The sequence below is a fragment of the Arachis ipaensis genome, chromosome B4 (genome assembly GCF_059453495.1).
Source record: "Arachis ipaensis isolate K30076 ecotype BB chromosome B4, ASM5945349v1, whole genome shotgun sequence".
Lineage (NCBI taxonomy): Eukaryota > Viridiplantae > Streptophyta > Magnoliopsida > Fabales > Fabaceae > Arachis > Arachis ipaensis.
The window spans coordinates 4380999-4401972 of NC_142439.1; the positions used below are offsets into that span (position 1 = coordinate 4380999).

Below are 20974 nucleotides of genomic sequence, written 5' to 3' on the forward strand. Positions count from 1 at the left end.
AAGTAATTTTTCTCTTTCCATATATATTATTAAACAATTATTTAAAAATTTACTTCCCAATACAATTAAAAGCCGACTCTTATTGATATTCATAGTTAAAAAAGTTCTTTCAATTAACCTAGTTGCTACGCAAAAATTAAAGCTAATTTGAAAAGAAGATAAATAACATTCTTTTGAGTTGATTTTTAAAAAAGAATACTAATTTCGTTTAAATTTGAGAATTGATCATTATAACGAATATCTAATATAAAATTTTTAAATTGACGATTAAGTACCAAAAATTGAGTAAAAATTTATTGTGGGGTCAAATTTAATAATCTAATGGGGGCAAATAAATATTATTATCATATATTACTTAAAAAAATTCCAGATTGTAGTGGGGCGCTTGCCCCCACACCACTGCACTTAGATCCGTCCCTGATAATCATTGTCTAATAGAAAAGCCATATATATATATATATATATGATCGGATTCGCGGGTTGGTTCGGGTTCTCGCACCCTAAAAATCGAAACCCGAATCCATCACTAACAAAAGCCATCGATTTGGTTCGGGTTGGACCCGATTACCCGTTGATTTCAGAACCAATTTAGTTGGTTCGAATTCGGACGAATAATCGAGTACCCGCTACCCGTGCTCACCCCTATTTAAAATCGAATCAGAATCTAAAAAATAGACCTAATATATATTTAAGATCAAATTTAAATTAGGATTAATCCGATTTCAGCTAACTCAATTGATTCCTAATTGAAGTTGGTCAGATTATCTTAACCATTTTGAACTGAAATATCCGGGCTTTTTTGTCAGTGTGGGCCTGACACAAAAAATGGTGTAATTGTGGGTGGCGAGTGTTATTGGTTGTTTCCGGATCGGGTCTGCGGGTGGGTGCGTGGTTGGTGGCGCTGCAACTGAACAAGTAAGGGAGAGTGGCCTAAAACCCTTTTGTTAGTTGCCGCTTGCGCTGAAAACGAAAAACCCTACTCGTGTTGCCGCTTCTCAATCATGTCTCCGACGAAGCAAAACGAAGAGGATCCTCATGTTTCTGACTCCGATACCGACTCCACTTACGAGGTATCCTCTCTATCCTCTACTCCTCTCGGTGCCACTTCTCAATTAACATCGTTCACATACATTATTCTTTCTCGGTTTTAGGACTCTTCTGCTGCCGACGACGACGATGGCGACTCCTTTGGTTCTCCTTCTGAATCTGAATCGGAGCCCGCAGCTGGGGATGACAGTGAACCAGATGAACACGGTGAAAGTGACAGCTCTGGACTCCATCAGGAAGAGAGCGATTCCTCTGAGGACGAGGTCCGCACCAAAATTCAATAACCGTTTCTTCCACCTTCATTCTCAAGATTCTCACATGCATTCCTCCTTTGACAGGTGGCTCCCAGAAATACCGTAGGGGATGTCCCTCTCCACTGGTATGATGACGAACCTCATATTGGATACGATATCAAGGGGAAGAAGATCAAGAAGAAAGATAAACTGGACAAATTGGGCTCCTTCCTCGCCAATGTTGATGACTCTAAGAATTGGTCTCTCTTCTTTTCCATTTTTTTTGTTATTGCATTCACTTGATACACTGCACACAAACTGGATTCCAATTTTTCAATTTCTTTCATTCAGCTCGTTTTGAACTTTTCATGGCTATAGTGTTTAAAGTTTTACTGTTGTTGTCTTGGGCTGCAATGTTGAGCTCTTTACGGATGCTTTAGGAGGGAATAACCTTCCTAGTATATTTGTGTAAAATGTTAAATTTTAATGTTAATGTTATGCTATCTCATTTCTAGAGAATAAGATGTTTGATTTTACTACATTTTTAAACATTTAAGGCGGAAAGTCTATGATGAATACAATGACGAGGAAGTGGAGCTAACGAAAGATGAGGTCAAACTCGTCCGTAGACTTCTCAAGAATCGGGCACCACATGCTGACTTCAATCCATATCCGGTCAGATACTTTCAATTCCGGTTTTATCTTTTGCTTAAGGCTGTCAACTGTGAATAAGACTTCAATCGCAATTTGTTTCTTCAATTGGTCTCTCTTTGCTAATGTACAGGACTATGTTGACTGGTTTAAATGGGATGGTGCCAAACATCCATTGTCTAATGCACCTGAGCCAAAAAGAAGGTTTATACCTTCAAAGTGGGAAGCTAAAAAGGTAACTATTCCTTAATTTGTGCTTTAAGCATAATGTGAAAGGAGTGAACTGCTGTGGAGTTGAGATATTAGAGGAGAGACAAAGAAACTTTATTTGTTTCTATTACCACTCACGCGCTTCATGATTATACAGGTTGTGCAGTATGTTAGAGCAATTCGCAAGGGATTAATTACCTTTGACAAACCAAAGGAGGAAGATGGCCCATATCTCTTGTGGGAAGATGATTCTGGTTTGACAGAAAAATCAAATCATTTGGCATACATTCCTGCACCAAAGCAAAAACTTCCCGGTATTATAATTGAGCAATGCCCCATGTTTGAAGTTAAAATATTCACTGATAGAGGATATTGGTTTTTCTTTGAGATATCTTGTGTGATATATAATCTTGTTTTTCTTCTTAGGCAATGAGGAGTCGTATAATCCTCCTCTAGAATACATTCCAACCCAGGAAGAGATCAATTCTTATCAGTTGATGTATGAAGAAGATCGTCCTAAGTTTATTCCAAAAAGGTATCGTGTTCTCATGGCCAGCTTCTTTGCTATTTCCCTCTTTTCTTCAGTTAAACTAAATAACTAATTAAATATCACTTTGTTCAGGTTTACATCTATGAGAAGCATCCCTGCCTATGAGAATGCCATGAAGGATTGCTTTGAACGTTGCTTGGATTTGTACTTGTGTCCTCGAGTTCGGAAGAAACGTGTGAGTGAAATATAAAAGTTGAAGAATTTTTTTGGTTAAGAAATTTTATTTTTTATTTTTATATTATTTTCAATTTACTTTTTATTTTGGAATTACATTTGTGTATATATATTGATTAATTTGTATATAGGATGGGCACATGTAATTTATTTGTTGTTTTTCCCCCCTATTCTAGCTCAATATTGATCCCGAGTCCTTAAAGCCAAAGCTTCCAAGTCGAAAGGAGCTCAAACCTTATCCCACATCATGCTATATTGAGTATAAAGGCCATGAAGATGCAGTCACATCAATTTCTGTTGAACCTTCTGGGCAGTGGATTGCATCAGGTATGGATGTTGATGACATAAATTTTGGTCTCAATTATCAAGGTGTCGTTCCTGACTTTCTGTTGTCTGAACAGGTTCAAGTGACGGAACTGTCCGTATCTGGGAGGTTGAAACTGGCAGATGTCTTAGACGATGGGACGTTGGTGAAGCTGTTAATTGTGTTGCTTGGAATCCTCAGCCTGATGTTCATATTTTAGCTGTCTCCTTGTAGGTCCAGTTTTCCAATATGTTAAGTTTTCCTCTATAATCGATATATGCCTTGATTGTGTAAATAAATCACTAACCAATATCCTTTTAGGGGGCAAGATGTACTTATCTTGAACACTCACTTGGGGGATGACGAAGAACAGAAAAAGATTAAGGAGCTTCTCTCGGTTGACACATCTACACCATCAGATGATTCTGGTCAGTTTTATGCTCTGTGGTTATATTCTAAACACTTATTCAAAACCCAAAAGAATGATCTAAGAGATTCCATACATTGCATCATACTTCCATATCAAAAAATGAAAAAAAAAATTCCACATACCAAATGAAAAAGGGGCCTACACAGAAAAATGCTAAATAAAACAGAATCTCTCTGGAAATAAAGGTTTTGATTTTTGACAATGCTTATGAGAGGCTTAGGGCCTCAAAGTGGACTAGGGCCCCAAAATAAGCATTTAGTCTTAGAAACGACAAAGTCAGTCTGATTTTATTGCTAACATTCTTTAATATTGGGAGAATATAGACTTAATGTGTACAAAATGCTTTCATTTCTGATGTTGCAACCTGATTTGTGTTTTTTTTTTTTCCTGATCATGTTGTGTGTTTGTAGGCAACTCAGCAACTAGTGTAAGATGGCTTCAAGATGATAAACACGGGGGTATAAAATTAAAATTTTTTAAGGTATTTCCATATTCATCTGCATATCCATTTTGTCTGAAGTTTTTTATTATAGTTGTATAAACTATAGTTTATGTGTTCATGCAGACTGTTACTGCTGTAGAATGGCACCGGAAAGGTGACTACTTTTCGACAGTGATGCCAGCAGATATCCTTTTTGAATGCTGCCTAAGCTGAAAGTGATACTTTCCTTATTTGTCATCCTTTTATTATTTTACAAGGATGAATACATGTGCCAAAGTGATGATTTGATTTTCACTTTGTCATGCTCAGTTTCTGTATTTTCCTGTTGTATGTCTGTCTGACTTTTCAGCTAATGATCATGAATAGAACTAGCTAGGCTTGGTAATAATTAGTCATGTAGTTCCACCTATTTAGTGTTTTATTTGCTGGCATTTATGACTGTGTTTTATGTGATTATCTGATTGATGGATCTTATGTAAAACTAACTGTATTATGCTGGTTCTTGTTCAATAAAGTGTTAGATAATTAGCATATCTTAGATTCTTTATTGGATTAAAAGTAACTTGGAATTGAATATTTAAATCAGGCTTGGCTGCTTTTTTTATTCCTTGACTTGTTTTTTACGTGAATCAAGAGCAGTTCTGATACACCACTTATCGAAGAAGCTTACACAAAAACTTCCATTCAAGTTACACGGACTTGCTGTTAGATCAACTTTCCATCCATCTCGTTCCATTTTCTTTATTTGTACAAAGCAGAGTGTTCGTGTGTATGATTTATTGAAGAGAAAGTTCATAAAGAAGCTAGATACTGGGCTCCGTGAAGCCTCATCTATTGCGGTTCATCCTGGAGGTATGATTATTTATTTATTTATTTATTTATTGATAACAAAAGAGAGAATTTCATTAGTTTATAGAAGAAACAGTACACAGGAGTCGAGGAAAGGATATCCTAAGCCATTAAAAAATAATAAAAAAGAGAACCATAGAAATAAGTAAACTGTAGCTTCCCAATCTCATCATGTCTAAGAGGGAAAGTCCTCTGAAAAGTTATTAATCTGCTTTGCACCAGATAGACAGGTGTGATTATTGTTGTTATGCAGATGTTGCATAATCAGTTAGTTTTTCATAAAAATGAAATTATTTTATCATAATTATTTGTTTGTACGCTCTGTTTATAGGTGATAATTTAATTGTTGGGAGCAAAGAAGGGAAGCTGTGTTGGTTTGACATGGACCTTTCATCTAAACCTTATAAAACTCTCAAGTAAGTTTTGTTATTATTGTTATTATTATTATTATTATTATTATTATTATTTGGAGGCAGCTCTGAACTTGTGCTGTGATAGAGTAGTTATCTTCTTCCTGATGCCTTTATATTATACAGTATATGCTATACAGCTACCTGAATGCATGCAAGAATTGCTTTAATGTAAAGGGCAATATGAAAGTGCTTAAGGAATATACCTATGAGAAATTCTATAGTGGGCGGCATAAAACTGAACTATATTATCTCTGTTTATCGGTATTTTTTGGTCATGGATGTGCCATATTGGTGTTGATCTTATATTATGGTAAAAATTCGTAATATTGAAAATCTGAGTTTGGTGTCAACTTCTGCTTCGGTTTCTTGTCAATATATGTTGGAAAATAATGTGATATGCTAAAATCTCCCACCGTTGTTTTTCTTTTTCTCAACAATCATGGGGATTTGTTACACTTTAAGACCCATTACATAGGACAAAAGTCCATTAATTGCAAAGATTAAACGGAGTAGAGAATACAGAAGTCAGTATGCTTTGCTTGTTGATTCTTGGAGAAAGTTTTCATTTCCTTAATGAGCTATGTTATGTTATTTCTTGGCAACAGCTTGGTTTAGAAATTTCACATTTCTGTACTTTAGTTCAATGACAGTCTTTTTTAAATAATTTGGTAACATTGCAGGTGTCACCCAAAAGATATCAACAACGTGGTCTACCACCGTTCATACCCCTTGTTTGCTTCATGTTCAGATGACTGCAATGCATATGTGTTTCATGGAATGGTTTATTCCGATCTCAATCAAAATCCTCTTATTGTTCCGCTGGAAATTCTGCGAGGGCATACAAGTTCAGATGGGAGAGGTGAGACCTGCAGTATTTACGATTTATATATAGCCCCTTTTTTACTTTTCATTTATCTGTTTCATTCTACATGTCTTTTCTGGGTGATGCATTTGAATATATGCCAACATTTATAAAGACATTTTTGTATCTTAGTTGGAGTTGTCTGCATTTCAGGTATATTAGACTGTAAATTTCACCCAAGACAGCCCTGGTTATTTACAGCGGGTGCTGATAAACTCATTAAGCTTTACTGTCACTAAGGATAATCTTCTGCTAAACACACATTCATCTGGGAATGGAGAGAAACTGATTGATATAACATGTAATTGTATCACTAAATTGTTCTTCCATTTGTTAAACAGAAAAGCACCTGGCGAGCGAGTTTCTTCTAATTTTATGTGTTGTGTGGGAACTTCTTGTAATGGTGCATAAATTTTGTATTCTACATTTATCTTCAAATCTCTAGTTGAACACCATCATTGGAATTTATATTCTCAAAAAACTCTCAAAATTATTATTAAAGGAATACAATGGACGTTGTCTGGAGAGTTAAAAGTTATAACCAGATGGGGAAAAAAAATGCGCCTACATCTAACCCTTAAGAATTGTTGCCATAATATATAAATATATAATTTGTTGTTTGTATAATTTCTTATGTTTATATTAGTCGTGCGTACAAATTAAATTATGCTATTATTGAGATTGACGTTGAAAACAAATTGTGAACGCAGAATGTTTCTTCCTAATAATTAAATAGATGAACAGTTTAGCCACTAAGCCAAGTAAGCTCAAGAACAATATGAAGTCTCAAAGAAGAACAAATTTAAATAGCACAAGAATCTTATTTGAGTTAATTTGATGTTTTTTTAAACTTATTTTGCAATATATGCACTTTTACAGTATGCTAAGTCTGCTAATCATTTTATATGAGCATTGTAATATAAAAGGATTTTACACCTTTGTATATAATTTAGCAAGCCCTCTTTAAACATAGGCTATGAGTTATCCAGAAAAAGAAAAAGTGAAGAATCACCTAAACCAATTAGGAGTAGAAAATCCAAAGTAACTTTATCAAAGTATAAATTAACAACTATACTTCATGTATATGAACCAACCACGAGTTATCTAAATAGAATACAACGACGGTATAAAAAAATTTGTGTCAACAAAAATTATTTTGATCCACTTAATATTTTTCACAAAATATTAGGTGTATACTAAAAATTAGGGATCAAAATTTTCTAAAGTGAGAAAGTTGATAAAGTGATAAAATGAAGAGTTAATCACTCTTAAATTAAGATAGTAGGACATACATTTCATAAAAATTATAAAATTAATGGTGATTAACCTTTTATTTTACCATTTTACTAACTTTCTCATTTTAAAAGACTCAAATTAAAAAAAAATTAATTCTTAAATGGAGTTCAGATCCGCGACGGATTAGTTCTTGACCTGTCGGGTTGGGGGATACCATGGAAAATCAAAAAAAAAAAAAATTAGTTACTAAATTAATAATCTTGTATATATATATAATATATATAAGTACGATTTTGGTTCCTAACGTAGAGGCCGAAAATTTATTTTGTCTCCGGCTTTTTTTCCGCTATAAAATGGTTCCGAAGGTTTCAGCGATGAGGGACTATTTTGTAGTGAAAAAAAGTCGAAAACAAAATAAATTTTCGGTCTCTACGATAGGACGATTTTGTGTATGCGTTTGCATGTATTTGTAATTTCAGTTATGATAATTCGTATTCGTGCTCTACAAATATATAGGTAATTGGGTTGCTCTATTTCTTTCATTAAATAGTTTAATTTTTTTTTATTTTGTTTCATTTATGTTATTATCGCTTTAGTATTACTCATTTTTAATAAAAGAGACTTCAATATTAGTATATTGTATTGGTGATTGGTGTACAGTGAAGTCGCATTATTGCCGAGAATTGCAAGTAGAGTCGCCACACACACACCCGCTCACACAAGAGACAGACAGAATAGACGAAATCTAAATCTGCGCGGACAAGGATGAATCTAAGCCTTCAACTTCACCTTCAATGCACGCCACTTCATATTTTGGTCAAGTCCACCACCGCCACCGCCACCGCCACCTCCACCCGCAGCTGGAGCTGCTACGCCTCGCTGTCAATTCCGCAACCCTCAAACGTCAACGTCCTAAATGGAAGCTCTCCTCTCTCCTCTGAGCGCAAGGAGATCCGTCTCGGCTTGCCTAGCAAGGGTCGCATGTCCAACGACACTCTCGAACTCCTCAAGGTATATCATATTCCAAACCAATTTCACTTACTTATAATGTATTCATTAAATTCAGCTTCTTTGGCACTAGGACTGAGAGTTTTGGTAGTTTGTATATGTTATTTGCTAATGCTAGAAATTCCATGTCTATCTTTTGTTAATTTATGACTGATTTTCTCTTTTTTTTTTTTTTTTTTTTTTTTTTTGGTGTGTGAAGAATTGTCAATTGTCAGTGAAGCAGGTTAATCCTAGGCAATATGTTGCTGAAATTCCTCAGGTTTGTTGTTTTCTTTCTCCTATCGTTTTTCCACTATGGCATTGTTTGAGCTTCATAACTCTATCTTACTCTAAGAATAGGTTACTCAAGTTATGACTAGTTTCTTACTTAACATTGCTTATGCTTTTGATGGGGCTGTCTTCCATGCTTCACTATATGTGTTTTGGTCTCATGCTAATTGATTTAAAGCTATTTGGCTGTAATATATATGTAATCTTCTTTTTCGGAGGAATAAATCAAGAATGTAATTAATGCCTGTTTATGAGGATGTTGTAGCATATGCAGATGGCCAGAATTGTTTTGTTTCCCACTAATGCTGTTAAATTATCATTGATCAGTTTTCTTACTTTGCAGCTGTCCAACTTAGAAGTTTGGTTTCAAAGGCCAAAAGACATTGTAAGAAAATTGTTATCTGGAGATCTTGACCTGGGCATTGTCGGTCTTGATACACTCAGTGAATATGGCCAGGTGAGTATGTGTGAACTTTTCCATCATATGCCTTTTCTGTTTCTGAATATAAGCAAAGGTTCTCTTATGGTTAATGTTGCCATTTGCATCAAATAGTTTCTTCTGTTTCTCATCTCATGAAGTATTAAAACTTGATTTTATTTTTTCTATTACGAGGCCAAGATAGCAATTTTCAAGCATGCTTTTATTTTTTTTTTTTAATTTTCTAGATGAGAATGTGTTTTCCCCTAAAGCTTGATTCTAGTTTCGGATTAATGTCCCATGGTATACAGGAGTGCCAAAGGTTTTATTTTATGTGTTTTCTGTCCTCAGGGAAATGAAGATCTTATCATTGTCCATGAGGCGTTGGAGTATGGTGATTGCCGCTTATCTCTTGCGGTGAGAAAAAATAACATTTTTCCAAACCTGCTAGATTCTGCTTGTCTTTCCTTTTTGAAATTTTAATTGTCTTGGGTATTCTCTCTCATTCCAGATTCCCCAATATGGAATATTTGAGAATATCAATTCCCTAGAGGAGCTATCAAAGATGCCTCAATGGACCGAAGACAAGCCTCTGCGAGTTGCTACTGGGTTCAACTATGTACGTGTTTCGATTGACAGTTCTAATCTTATGCTATCGTTTACATTTAGAAAGGGAAATCTAATTTGAACTTTTGTCTTACTGTTCAGCTGGGTCCCAAATTCATGAGGGAGAATGGACTTACGCATGTGACTTTTTCAACTGCAGACGGAGCTCTGGAGGCAGCACCTGCGGTGAGAACAGTATTTGTTTTATACGAAGTTTTTTGTTTATGCTTTCTTATTATCAACCATAAAATGGACTGTGCTGCATTATAACTTAACAGTTTTTCATACTCATTGGGGTTTGTGATGTCTCAGTTGTTGATATATATTATATCTTCATTCTGCATCTTAATACATGGTTGAGGTGAAGTAATTAATTGCTTGGCCATATGAAACCTTTACCCTTTTATTCATTTGTTTGTAATTTTGGTCAATTGTTTCTGGAATGAAGTAATCAACTGTTGTTGCGTCCGTCTTAATGATGCTGCTGCCATATGCTGGACATGATATTTATCTGGTTGATTTGTTTGCCTTTGCTTCATTTAGATGGGAATTGCTGATGCCATCTTAGACCTAGTGAGTAGTGGGACCACGCTGAGAGAAAATAATTTGAAGGAAATTGAAGGTGGAACTGTGTTGGAAAGCCAGGTTAGCAATCATTAACTTTTATTTTTTGCCTTGACTATCATGATCTATTAGTTTCAATTTAACACTAGGAAGTTCCAGCCTCCAGATGACTGCTTCTGCATTTGCCTTGATAAATTATCTCTCAATCTGACAATTTAATTTTCACCAGGCTGTTCTTGTTGCAAGCAGAAAATCAATGATCCAACGGACAGGAGTACTAGAAACGACACATGAGATACTAGAAAGATTAGAGGCACATCTGAGGGCCATTGGGCAGTTTACGGTGCATAGAATTCATTATTTCCATCGCTCAAAATCTAGTGTTTGATGCCATTTTCATCGTATTTGCTAATTTTGGACTTGGCAGGTCACTGCAAACATGAGGGGTAGCAGTGCAGAGGAAGTAGCCGAGAGAGTATTGAGTCAACCATCATTATCTGGGTTGCAGGTGCGATTCGGAATGAGCACCTTACCTTCATTTTTCATTTTTTTCGCTGGTGGTGGCTTTCCTTACAGCATTTGCTTTTTGCGTTAGCAAAGTTTGTTATATACTATCTACTGACTACTGTGATCATGAGCAGTATCATTATTTTTTCACTACAATTTGTTCTCAATTTTAAGAGGAACATGTGATTATCTTCTGCAGGGACCCACTATAAGTCCTGTTTTTTGCAAACGGGATGGGAAGGTTACAGCAGACTACTATGCCATAGTGATATGTGTACCTAAGAAGGCACTATACAAGTCTATACAGCAGCTGAGAGCGGTGAGTTTCTAAATTATATTCAAAGCATCTGTTTTTGATTTCATATGAAGCCTTGTTATTCTGAATGACACGAGTCCAAATAACCCAATTATATTTGGTTTGGGATAAAATGTTAGTCTACATGATTTATTACTGCCACTAGCAGTAGCTAGCATTACTACATGGACTTGGCTATGATTCTCATACTCATTTTTATGTTGATTACATTCATTTAATGCAGATTGGTGGCAGTGGCGTTCTTATATCACCCTTGACCTACATTTTTGATGAGGAAACTCCAAGATGGCGTCAGCTACTTTCTAAACTTGGACTGTAGCGATTTATGATCAATGGATGAAACGTTTTTCATATACTATGGACGTAGAAGCGCATCGACTTTGATGAAAGCTGCAAAGTACACCAACGTTCAGAATTAGAAACTAAAAATGCATTTCTTGATCTTCATTTATAGCAACTTCTGGATTGATATTGGTTGGAAGTTTTGTAGCGAGCAAGCCTGTATTTTTTCCTTTTTGTCTCTTTAGCACTTGTTAATAATATGGATAAAGAAGCGAGTTCGTTTTCTTGGTAGCCTTTGTTTTTCGTTTACTTCTTTAGTTGGAAAAGTGGAGTTGAAGTTGAAGGTTCAATTGCTATGGAATGTAGCTTTGGTTTTAACTTTCTATTATATTTTACTGTAGCGGCAACGAATTAATTGACCTTTTCTCTCTTGCCACCTTACATGTATTGAGATGTGATAAAATTTTATGTTAGACTTTCACATGCCATAACGAAACCATGTATAGATTCAAAGACTCATCGTATTGTGTCCAACTGTCAATAAATTCAAATGGACAGAGTTTAACGTGGTAATCACAAGCTTAACACCATTCTTCTCGTTTTTCCGAGTTTAGAACCAGCTATGATAAACACATGCTGAGTTACACCAAAAAAAAAAATTGACAAATCACCTCAAGTCTTGAACTAATTAAGAGTAGAGAATACAAAAATTAATAACATGTACATAAAAATATATATAAATATATGCAAATAGATGATACGCTGGTGTCTGATTTCTGGTGTGTACGTAGTATTTTAGTGCGCATGTAAAACAACTACTAATGATGAGACTAGTGATGAGAAACAGGAAAAGAAAAAAGGAAGCTGACAAAGTCATAACCAAAGCAAGGCTTCTTTCAGGATATGAAATCATTTGAATACTGAATTTACACGATAACAGTTCCATCCTGTAGCTACGTATATACTATACATATACATCACTTCACAGGTAACACTTATTGTTGCTGACGAAAAATTACAAGAATCCAATGCCGATGATAGTTGTGTTTAGCGGCCAAATCATGATAAAAGCTGAACTGCTGCAATAGAAGGTATCTTTTCTCGCAACTTTTGCGTAACAGCAACACGTACAGTCATGACACCAGCAGCTGGACCTGTGATTCTCACTTTTACAATTGGCTCTTCAATTCCTACCAATTCAAGAGATCCATCTGCTGCCCCAACCAGGTATGGCCTTATTTCCTCTAGAACCTAAACCGCATATCAAATATGAAATACTTAGAACCTTTCATTTGAGAATGTTACTGGACAATCAATATTAACATACTATCAAATATAAACAAGTAAAAGAAACATAAGCATCTTTTCATCTTCATAGTTAATACACATACTCAAGTTGAGAGATATCATCCCATTCCCACCAAGTAGACAGTACATGGTTTGATTTTTGCAAATGATCTCCGAAATTTGACAATTGCAATAAACTTATATAAAGTAGTGTTTATCATCCACTAATGTTCTTTGTGTTTTTCTTCTTGGAATTGCAGACGCTATGATATTTCCGAAAACGTCCTGGAAAGTGAAGAAACTTGAACAATATCTTGTTCAGTTTCATTCATTAGTCTTTGTCCAATAAGGGTACTAATATACTACATATGCCTTCCTTTTCTATATCCATCATGTGTCGTTCCCTTTCTCAAAGTTCTTTTTTATGCGTGCAGAAGTGCAAAATTAGTCTATTTGGTTTGTCAATAAGCAACTGCAAAAAAATTAATATTCTATGCCAGAATATCGATATCACAATGTTAAACAGAACTAACCTTTTCTATATTTTCTTCATTGAGCTCAAGACCAGTTTCTTCATCAGCAATGGGTTCCACTGCAAATATCTCCGGTATCTTTTCCATCAATCTACGCTCAATGCCCATTTTCATTGTCATAACAGAACTTGGACAGGAGCCACACGCTCCCTGTAGCTTCAACCTCACAACATTGCCATCAATCTCATGCAAAGCCACATTTCCCCCATCTGCGATGAGATACGGTCGAATTTCATCCAATACGCTTTCTACATTTTCTGCGGTTAACGGCAACTCGACAGCTGGATTTGGAGTGGCAACGGCCCTCAAAACTAAACACAAGCATAATAATGAAGACAACTTTTATTCCTAGTTAAGGAAGGAAATATGTACAACCAAATTCAATCAAAACTAAAGGAAATCTATACAGGCAAAGCACCAATCAAAACCTAATGATTCAATTATTAAGCTTATGCCGTTTTATAGCAAATTTTAATTAATCAAGAATTCCAACTACTGAACTTGAATTCCATGAAAATCTCACAAAAAGAAGTTCAAAACTAGAATCTATTAATAAATAAATAAATTGACTAACCATGGCGCCGTGATGTATGGGGCAAACGAATCCGAAGAGAAGAACACAAAGTGCGGCGTGCAAGGTTACCTCTCCTCCCGAAGAAGCTTGTGCGCTGCCACTGCCAACCCTATTATTATTATTCATATTTCAGATTGAAGAATTATCATCATCATTATAACTATATATCGGAAATTATAAGAACGCCAAAAAAAAAAAGAAAACCTTTTGGGAGGTGGAGGAGGAAGGAGGCTCGAGGCCTCTGCAACGAGATTGAGTATTGAGCACCACAGCTTGCATCGGTGCCTCTTGTTTTCTTCCCAAAGAACAAAACAAGTCTAATCAGGGTTCTTCGAGATTGGTCTAAATAGGGTTTTTGTTGGTTATGGTTGGTTTTGCCTTTGCAAACGATTTTGATTTTGATTTTGATTTTGATTTCTTTCTTGCGTTTTCTCTGTTGTTTCTTTCAACAGCAGCCAATTGAATCAGTTCCGTTTCTTCTTCGCCGTTCTGTTCCCTTCGCTCGCTTTGGGCCTTTTGGCTTCTTTCTTTAGTCAATGGGCCTTTCTCCAAGCCCAATATTCAACACAAAATATTATCAAAACTAAAAGTAGATAAATATTGCTACTTCTATACACAGTCACTTACTTTTATTTACTCAATCTGTTTTATCTTTAATTTAAATAATTATGAGCATTTAAACCTTTATATGAGCATCACTTAATGAGAAAAACTTTGTTATTCTAAAATTAGGGCACATAATTGAATAACATGTTCATTAATTTTATGAAAAGTAAATAGTCAAATTAATTTTTAAAAAATCATTCATTTTTTAAATTGGCCTCTAAAATTTTTTTTAATTAAATTCGTAATTTAAATATTTTAAATTAATCATGTTATTAATTCTTCTGTCATTTTATTTGTTGATGGTGTCAAATTTATTAATATGACACATTAAGTGACATTCTAATATACATCTAGAAATTTTAATTGACTATTAACATGATTAGTTTATAAAATTAGATCTAATTTCATAATTTTATTATGTTAATAGTCAATTAAGACTCTTAAGTGTGTGTTGGAGTATTATTTAATGTGTGATATTAGCAAATTTTGACTTCATCAATAAAATAACGAAAAAATTAATATGATTAATTTAAAATCTTTAAAAATCAAATTTGATTAAAAAAATCTTTCATAGATCAATTTAAAAAGTAATGATTTTTCAAAAACTAATTTGCCACCAAAATTTTTTATTACAACAAAACGCAATAAGAAAATGGCAACAACGAAGGAGGAGGCACATTATAATGAACATTACATTTTCAGCACGAAACCAATTTTCCATAAAACTCAGTCTCTTCCAATCTTTCTGAACATCACTCAAGTCTCAATCGCATTCTTTGCGAAAATTACTGCTGCAAACAAATCAGAAGAAGATTTCGTAAGCAACAACTAGAAACAAACGAAAACAACAGCAAAGAGTACAAAAGGTATAAAAAATTACTGTTCATTCAAAATCTTGCAATGTGGCGGTTCGACTAATTTCATTTCAGTTTTACTGGTTTGATTTGCGATTTACTCATTTTTAAAAGAAAGATAAAAACTAGGAAGAAACTTGAATGTTTACGAGCATGACATATCCCATAACAAGAGAAGAAAGAGACAAAGTTGCAAAAGAAAATACAAAGTAGTACAGATTTTACATTTGTCCAACCCCAAAGAAACAAAGAAATGAAACAAACATGAATATACATTATTGATGATTAAAAAGGAGAAGCATAAAGAGGATTGGTAGAAGAAGACTTTCTCTTGAAAAATAAAAGATCCCCTACAAGGGGAATAATAGGCTTCTGCTTCATACTCTTGTTCCTTTTGCCACCTCCTCCGAATAGAAGATGATCATTCTCTCCAAGGCTCAGTATATGAGCCAATGTTTTTGAATCCTCCTTCTTCTTTCTTATTATATCCACTACTTCCTTTCCATCTTCATCACCTCCTTTTTCCTCAATCTCAAACCTCACCGTCTTTGTAGCCGCCGCAGCCTTCCTGGCTGCTGCGGCCTCCGCTTGCGCCAACTTGGACATGTTCTTGTGGAGCTCTGCATTCAGCGTCGCCAACGCCACCTCCGTCTCACTCCCTCTTTCCTTGAGCAGCTTCAACTCCGCCTTTGTCTTTTCAAGCTCTGCCTCCAGCTTCTTCAATGTATCAAGAACAACGCCGTTGTCTTCCTCTACTTCTTTCGATTTCATGATAGGACTCTGTGGTAGTTGCTGAACAGGAGAAGATGCAGGGTCTGGGAATGGCTTTGGAGAGTAAATGTTCATGTCACCGACGAGAAGGCGCTCGCCGAAGATGGCGACGGCTTCTTTGACGGAGGTGAAGGGACGAGTGGTGTCGATGGTGGAGCTGAAATCATTATTATGCGTAGGCGTAGAGATGGCGGGTTCCATTGTTGTTGTTTGAAGGAGAAAAGAGAGGGGGTTATAGAGGAATACATTAATATTATTGGGGGTTAGGTCAGTAGTTTTGATTTGATTTCTTTGCTTCCACTTCAATCTTAATTTGATGTAGTTAGCTTAGCTTACCATAGTAATATACGAATGAAGAGAAAGAATCGAGGTTGAGTTTTGAAGGTTACTTAATAAGACACACAGATTGTTTTGGTGTATGTGCATCTTGATTGATTGATGAACATCACCACCAAACTAACCGTTAAGTTATTACAAAGGTAGTTATCTATCCTAGCTTGTATAATTTTTCATCCGTCTTCCTTTATTTATTAAATCATTTATTTTCTCAGAAAGAAATTGAAGAAAATCTTATGGTGAGTGAGTGGCTTAGAATGTATCTCTGCCTCTGCTGGTAATATTTCATACGTGTATAGGAACAACATTAATAGGAGTGGAAGCAATGCGATCTGATTCACAATTTCGGATTTGGGTCTCTAAAGTTTGAATTTTCCGTTAGAAAATAAAGTTTGATCTCTCACTATTAATTTCATAGGTGAGACTAAAAATAAATATAAAAGAAAAATTATTTAAGAGTAGAACATCACACTTTATTCTTTAAAGTAAAATTTAAACTTTAGAGAATTCAACTTCTACAATTTCACTTATCAATCTTCTTTTCATATCATATCTTACAAAAACCTGATTAGTATTTAGCAGTGGTTGGAGATTAAGGATTTGTTTGACTTCATTTAAAAAAAAAAAATTTTTTAGTTATTTTTTAAATTTTTTCTATCAATTTAATGATATTTAAACAAATAATAAATAGTATAAATAAAATTTGAAATTCAAATTATTAATATATTAAAAAATATATAAAATTAATTTTTAATTAACTGAAATATTTAAAATTTAAAATTTAAAGATATATTTGATATAATCCGGAGAAGATTGGATTTTTTAGTATAAAAATTGAAAGTAATTTTGAAAAAATAATTGTGTTCATCCTTGGGCGTCGGGTAAGGCATTAACCCGGATCCGGATTTGAGAGACGAAGCATCAGTCTTTGTAAGTTGTGATTGTAGGTCTCTCTATCTTTTGTTTCTGCTGCGATTTACTTCCTCCGTCGTCGTCTCAACATCACCATCGATGGGAAATCGAAGCCAACGGTGTCGCCGGTTGCTGTACTTGTTGACGCTCTTATGCATCTTTCTCTCTCTCTCTCTGGTTGCTGTTGGCGGCGATTCCCACTTCGAGGGATTCGAAGCTGAAGACGACGAATTCGAAGACGCTTCTATCGATCCCACCACTCTCCGCTCTCCACCTTCCCAACCTCTCACAACTGACCTCACTCCTCCTACCCCTGCCGATCCCCAACCCGATCCAAAACCCGCACCCTCCGATCTCCCGAAACCCCCGCCCACCACCTTCGATTTCTGGGACGAGGACGAATTCGAAGGCCTCCCCATCGAACACCCCTCTCCCGACCAGGACCTTCCCGCCGATCCCGTATCCTCCGATCACAATGCTTCCCTCTCCGATCCAACTTCCCCTCCCACCCAACCCGACGCCAAGCGTCCTCGCTCCTTCACCGTGGAGATCGTATGCATCTCTTTCCTCATCGTGTTCGCCATCAACTACTTCACCGGAAAGCGCGAGAACGAGAACATAGCCCTCTCTTGGGCCGCACAGTTCGCCGCCAAGGACTCCATCTTCGAGAAGAATTTCAGCCTCCTCGGCATCGGCGATGGCGGCGACGACTCTCCACTCCTCCTGAAAGAAGGACAAACCACCTTCAAGTTTTACGCCAGCGGCCGCAGGTACTGCCAGGGCCTTCTGGCCACACTGGAGCTCAAGAGCCGCCACGATCTCATCGCCAGAATCTACAACATGGTGGTTCCTACCAGGGACGAGATCAGCTTCGAGGTTTACATGAACGACGACGCCATGGATCACGTGGTCTTCGCCATGGCCAAGAAGAAGGCTGCCAAGGCCATGCACAAGGATGTCAAGGACTTGCAGAGGTTCGCCGGTTTCGTCTCCGCCCCAAATGGCCGCAAGTGGATTACTGACGATTTGGCTGTGATTTCTGAGTCCAAGGAAGTTGCTGGCGAGTTGATCACCGATGCTGTCATTGATCAGGTTTCATCTTTTGATTTCTTTATCTAGCTTTTCATGTTTGATTCGATTAGTGGTAAGAATTTCAATTCTAATGAGCATTGATCTGCATTCGGAGACTCCCTTTAGGGTTGCTCTTTAGCTATATATTGTATCCTATGATTCTAATTCAAGGTGTGCTAATACATATAGGGATACCCTGTAACCCAAGGATAAATGGAATGCAAGTTTGACTTTTAAGGCTTGTAATTTGTTCATTTATTAGCTAGAGGAATATACTTGTAATCTATTGTAGTACTACTGCTGCTGCTGCTGCTTCTACTAATAACAAGATAATAATATGGGAAAATTTTCAAGTGTGCCGTCATACTGGTGTTTCAGTGATTTTTAACCGTTGATCTTAATTATAAAAAATCACTGATACACCGGTATGACGGTACACTTGAAAATCTTCTAATAATATGTCTAGTTATTTTCAGAGGAATATTATGTATGATGCATTCATGCTTGTCTCTCATTACATCCTCCTTCTAAATGCGGCTGGTTTTTAAAGTTTTAGTATATAAGTTTTCTAATTTGCTAATTTAGTACTTCATTCTATTTAGGATCATGTAATTGTTTAATTTTTTCCATGTGAAATGTGTGTCTTGGTATCATCTACCCTATTCTTACTGCTTCAAATGAATGCAATGCTGCAGGTGTTTGGTGAAAAAGCTTTTGAGAAATATGGGAAAAGTTTAATATCCTTGCATTTCTCCGACCAACACCCTGGCAGACACAGGAAGGTACTGATGTTCAAGTTTGCGCTTCCGTCTGCTAAAAATATGGCTGATATGACTCGACTGGTGGCTCTTGTTCCGTATTACATTGACTTGATCGGAAGATATAAATTAAGTCCTCAGGTGGGTTTATCAATATATGCATGCTTGGATTGAAAATTTTATATACTATTTGTCTTTGGTCTCTGATTGAATCGTGTGCATTATTTAGGCTCGGTCCAAGACGGAGACGGCCCGACAAAAGGCTGCTCAAGAGGCTCAAAAAGAACTCCGAAATGCTCAGCAAGAGGCCATGCAGAGAAGAAAAGCAGAGAGGAAAAAGATGATGGAGGAGGCTGAGGCAAAGCTCAGTGCGGAGGCTATTCGAAAGAAGGAGGCGAAAGAGCGCGCCCGCCAAATGAAAAAGGCAATGCCAAGGATGAAAATGGCTCGCGGTGCCTAATTATTTAACGTTATTGTGTTTGATGATGACTCACGAGTAGAGTTGAAGACCATCCCCACCCCACCTTGTAGTTGGGTCTCCTGCCTTTTGTAGAACTAGGGCAGTGTACTTTTGTTAGTCGGCATTTCTTCTAAAGAAGCTAAGCTAGATAGGCGTGGCCACCTTATGGCGGATATGCAATGTACCAAATTGTCGATTTTAGAAACATTTGCCTATAAGCTCCTAGTTACAACTTCAAGCAACCTTTTTCTGGCTTTTGGACAAGGTTGTATCCTCATTTTCTTTTTCTGACAGCGTGCCCAAAATCCATATTGTGACAACGCCTAAATGGACTTCCTTATTTGCTTTTCGTTGTTTTGTTTATTTTTTATTTTTCTAATTTGAGAGAAAAGAAGAAAAAGAAAGAACATTCTTTCAGTTGCTAATCCACTGTTAACCCTTATTGATCCATACTCAATGTAGTAGTTTCTTAGAAGAATACGATGCTATTTAAACTTTTTTTTAATGGTATTTTTTAATTTGATAAGTTAAAGATTAATTTATCGAGCATTAAAATTTTTATTTGAGAATTTGCAGTTAAACATAAATTGTTGTATATTTTTTTTTTTGGTATTGTCATAAATTGTTGTATATATAAGACATGATTTGAACTCTTTGATATTTCGAATCCATATTGTAGCTCCCTTGATCAAATTGTGGGCTTAAACGTGCAATAGGCCTAAAACGATGCAGAAACGCAAAAGGTTTGTAATATAACTTAAATGTGGGCCAACTATACTTTTGATTAGCTATAAATGAAATAATGAAAATAAACTAAAGAGGACATGTCAAAAAATGAAGAGAAAAAAAGGGATTTTTTTAGTTATAAATAAAATGAAAGTTAAGTACGATTTTGGTTTCTAAGTAGAAGTAAAAAATTTATTTTATCTTTGACTTTTTTTTCGCTATAAAATAATTCTAAAAGTTTAGTTTGTTTTAAAATCGTCTTTCGAATGAAAATATCATTCCCCTTCTTCCCCAAATCAACCAAATGCGAAGATGAATCCAGAAGCTGAAGCAGATCAGAAGCAAAAATAACACCAATGAACTCAGAACTCAGAAAATTATCATCATCAAAACTCATAAAATCATCATCTGAACTCAAAAGAACGACAACAAAAACAGCTAGAAGCAGAAGAACAACAATAACAAAAGAACAACAAGAACCAAAAACTCAGAAAATCATCATCATCATCAAAACTCAGAACCCAAAACTCAGAAAAACAAAAACCCATAACTCAGAACTCAGAAAAATCAATCAATAACGGAATCAGAAGAACAACAACAACAAAAGAACAGAAACTAGATTGATAATCAGAAGCAAAAGGAGCAAGAACCAGAAGAAACCAGAAACCGGCGAGGAGCAGCGACGACCGGCGGCTGAACAAGGAGGAGGAGCAG

At 35.9% G+C, this 20974-nt stretch overlaps 5 protein-coding genes across 6 annotated transcripts; 3 read left to right on the forward strand and 2 right to left on the reverse strand.

The window, feature by feature from the left end:
* The first annotated feature begins 883 nt into the window (after window positions 1-883).
* On the forward strand, window positions 884-6536 carry LOC107638490 (Transducin/WD40 repeat-like superfamily protein). Its single transcript, XM_016341792.3, has 17 exons — window positions 884-1070; window positions 1152-1310; window positions 1386-1540; window positions 1838-1955; window positions 2065-2166; window positions 2299-2455; window positions 2568-2676; window positions 2764-2866; window positions 3042-3192; window positions 3267-3399; window positions 3491-3597; window positions 4010-4080; window positions 4165-4225; window positions 4666-4893; window positions 5222-5306; window positions 5984-6162; window positions 6319-6536. Exons 1-17 carry the CDS (start codon window positions 1002-1004, stop codon window positions 6402-6404), a joined length of 2073 nt encoding a protein of 690 aa, XP_016197278.1. The 5' UTR covers window positions 884-1001; the 3' UTR covers window positions 6405-6536.
* Window positions 6537-8000: 1464 nt separating this feature from the next.
* Window positions 8001-11813, forward strand: LOC107638491 (ATP phosphoribosyltransferase 2, chloroplastic). Its single transcript, XM_016341793.3, has 11 exons — window positions 8001-8412; window positions 8609-8668; window positions 9023-9136; window positions 9449-9514; window positions 9609-9716; window positions 9806-9889; window positions 10247-10348; window positions 10497-10610; window positions 10695-10775; window positions 10974-11093; window positions 11314-11813. Exons 1-11 carry the CDS (start codon window positions 8167-8169, stop codon window positions 11407-11409), a joined length of 1191 nt encoding a protein of 396 aa, XP_016197279.1. The 5' UTR covers window positions 8001-8166; the 3' UTR covers window positions 11410-11813.
* A 435-nt stretch (window positions 11814-12248) lies between these two features.
* LOC107638492 (nifU-like protein 2, chloroplastic) lies at window positions 12249-14266 on the reverse strand. Of its 2 annotated transcripts, none has more exons than XM_016341794.3 (4): window positions 13971-14266; window positions 13767-13875; window positions 13193-13503; window positions 12249-12623 (listed from the first exon to the last, which is right to left on the reverse strand). In XM_016341794.3, exons 1-4 carry the CDS (start codon window positions 14043-14045, stop codon window positions 12432-12434), a joined length of 687 nt encoding a protein of 228 aa, XP_016197280.1. In that variant the 5' UTR covers window positions 14046-14266; the 3' UTR covers window positions 12249-12431. The 2 variants fall into 2 exon arrangements, with proteins under 2 accessions (XP_016197280.1, XP_020976155.1); XM_021120496.2 differs by having other exon boundaries at window positions 13767-13866; window positions 13971-14186.
* Window positions 14267-15413: 1147 nt separating this feature from the next.
* LOC107637515 (WEB family protein) lies at window positions 15414-16412 on the reverse strand. Its single transcript, XM_016340922.3, has one exon. It carries the CDS (start codon window positions 16196-16198, stop codon window positions 15512-15514), a length of 687 nt encoding a protein of 228 aa, XP_016196408.1. The 5' UTR covers window positions 16199-16412; the 3' UTR covers window positions 15414-15511.
* A 767-nt stretch (window positions 16413-17179) lies between these two features.
* Window positions 17180-19883, forward strand: LOC107635860 (uncharacterized protein At5g49945). Its single transcript, XM_088483946.1, has 3 exons — window positions 17180-18337; window positions 19012-19215; window positions 19304-19883. The coding sequence occupies exons 1-3, from the start codon at window positions 17345-17347 to the stop codon at window positions 19532-19534; spliced, it is 1428 nt and encodes a 475-aa protein (XP_088340072.1). The 5' UTR covers window positions 17180-17344; the 3' UTR covers window positions 19535-19883.
* The last annotated feature ends 1091 nt before the right edge of the window (window positions 19884-20974 follow it).

Bases quoted from the DNA above. Each gene is read 5' to 3' on its own strand.
- LOC107638490 (XM_016341792.3), top strand. From the start codon at position 1,002: ATGTCTCCGACGAAGCAAAACGAAGAGGATCCTCATGTTTCTGACTCC. The intron at 2,867-3,041 runs GTGAGTGAAATA...CCCCTATTCTAG, and splicing joins CTCGAGTTCGGAAGAAACGT to CTCAATATTGATCCCGAGTC. The intron at 3,193-3,266 runs GTATGGATGTTG...TTGTCTGAACAG, and splicing joins TGGGCAGTGGATTGCATCAG to GTTCAAGTGACGGAACTGTC.
- LOC107635860 (XM_088483946.1), top strand. From the start codon at position 17,345: ATGGGAAATCGAAGCCAACGGTGTCGCCGGTTGCTGTACTTGTTGACG. The intron at 18,338-19,011 runs GTTTCATCTTTT...GCAATGCTGCAG, and splicing joins CCGATGCTGTCATTGATCAG to GTGTTTGGTGAAAAAGCTTT. The intron at 19,216-19,303 runs GTGGGTTTATCA...TGCATTATTTAG, and splicing joins GATATAAATTAAGTCCTCAG to GCTCGGTCCAAGACGGAGAC.
- LOC107638492 (XM_016341794.3), bottom strand. From the start codon at position 14,045: ATGCAAGCTGTGGTGCTCAATACTCAATCTCGTTGCAGAGGCCTCGAG. The intron at 13,876-13,970 runs GTTTTCTTTTTT...TAATAATAATAG, and splicing joins CCTCCTCCACCTCCCAAAAG to GGTTGGCAGTGGCAGCGCAC. The intron at 13,504-13,766 runs GTTAGTCAATTT...GCTTGTGTTTAG, and splicing joins CCATACATCACGGCGCCATG to TTTTGAGGGCCGTTGCCACT.
- LOC107638491 (XM_016341793.3), top strand. From the start codon at position 8,167: ATGAATCTAAGCCTTCAACTTCACCTTCAATGCACGCCACTTCATATT. The intron at 9,717-9,805 runs GTACGTGTTTCG...CTTACTGTTCAG, and splicing joins TTGCTACTGGGTTCAACTAT to CTGGGTCCCAAATTCATGAG. The intron at 11,094-11,313 runs GTGAGTTTCTAA...CATTTAATGCAG, and splicing joins CTATACAGCAGCTGAGAGCG to ATTGGTGGCAGTGGCGTTCT.
- LOC107637515 (XM_016340922.3), bottom strand. From the start codon at position 16,198: ATGGAACCCGCCATCTCTACGCCTACGCATAATAATGATTTCAGCTCC.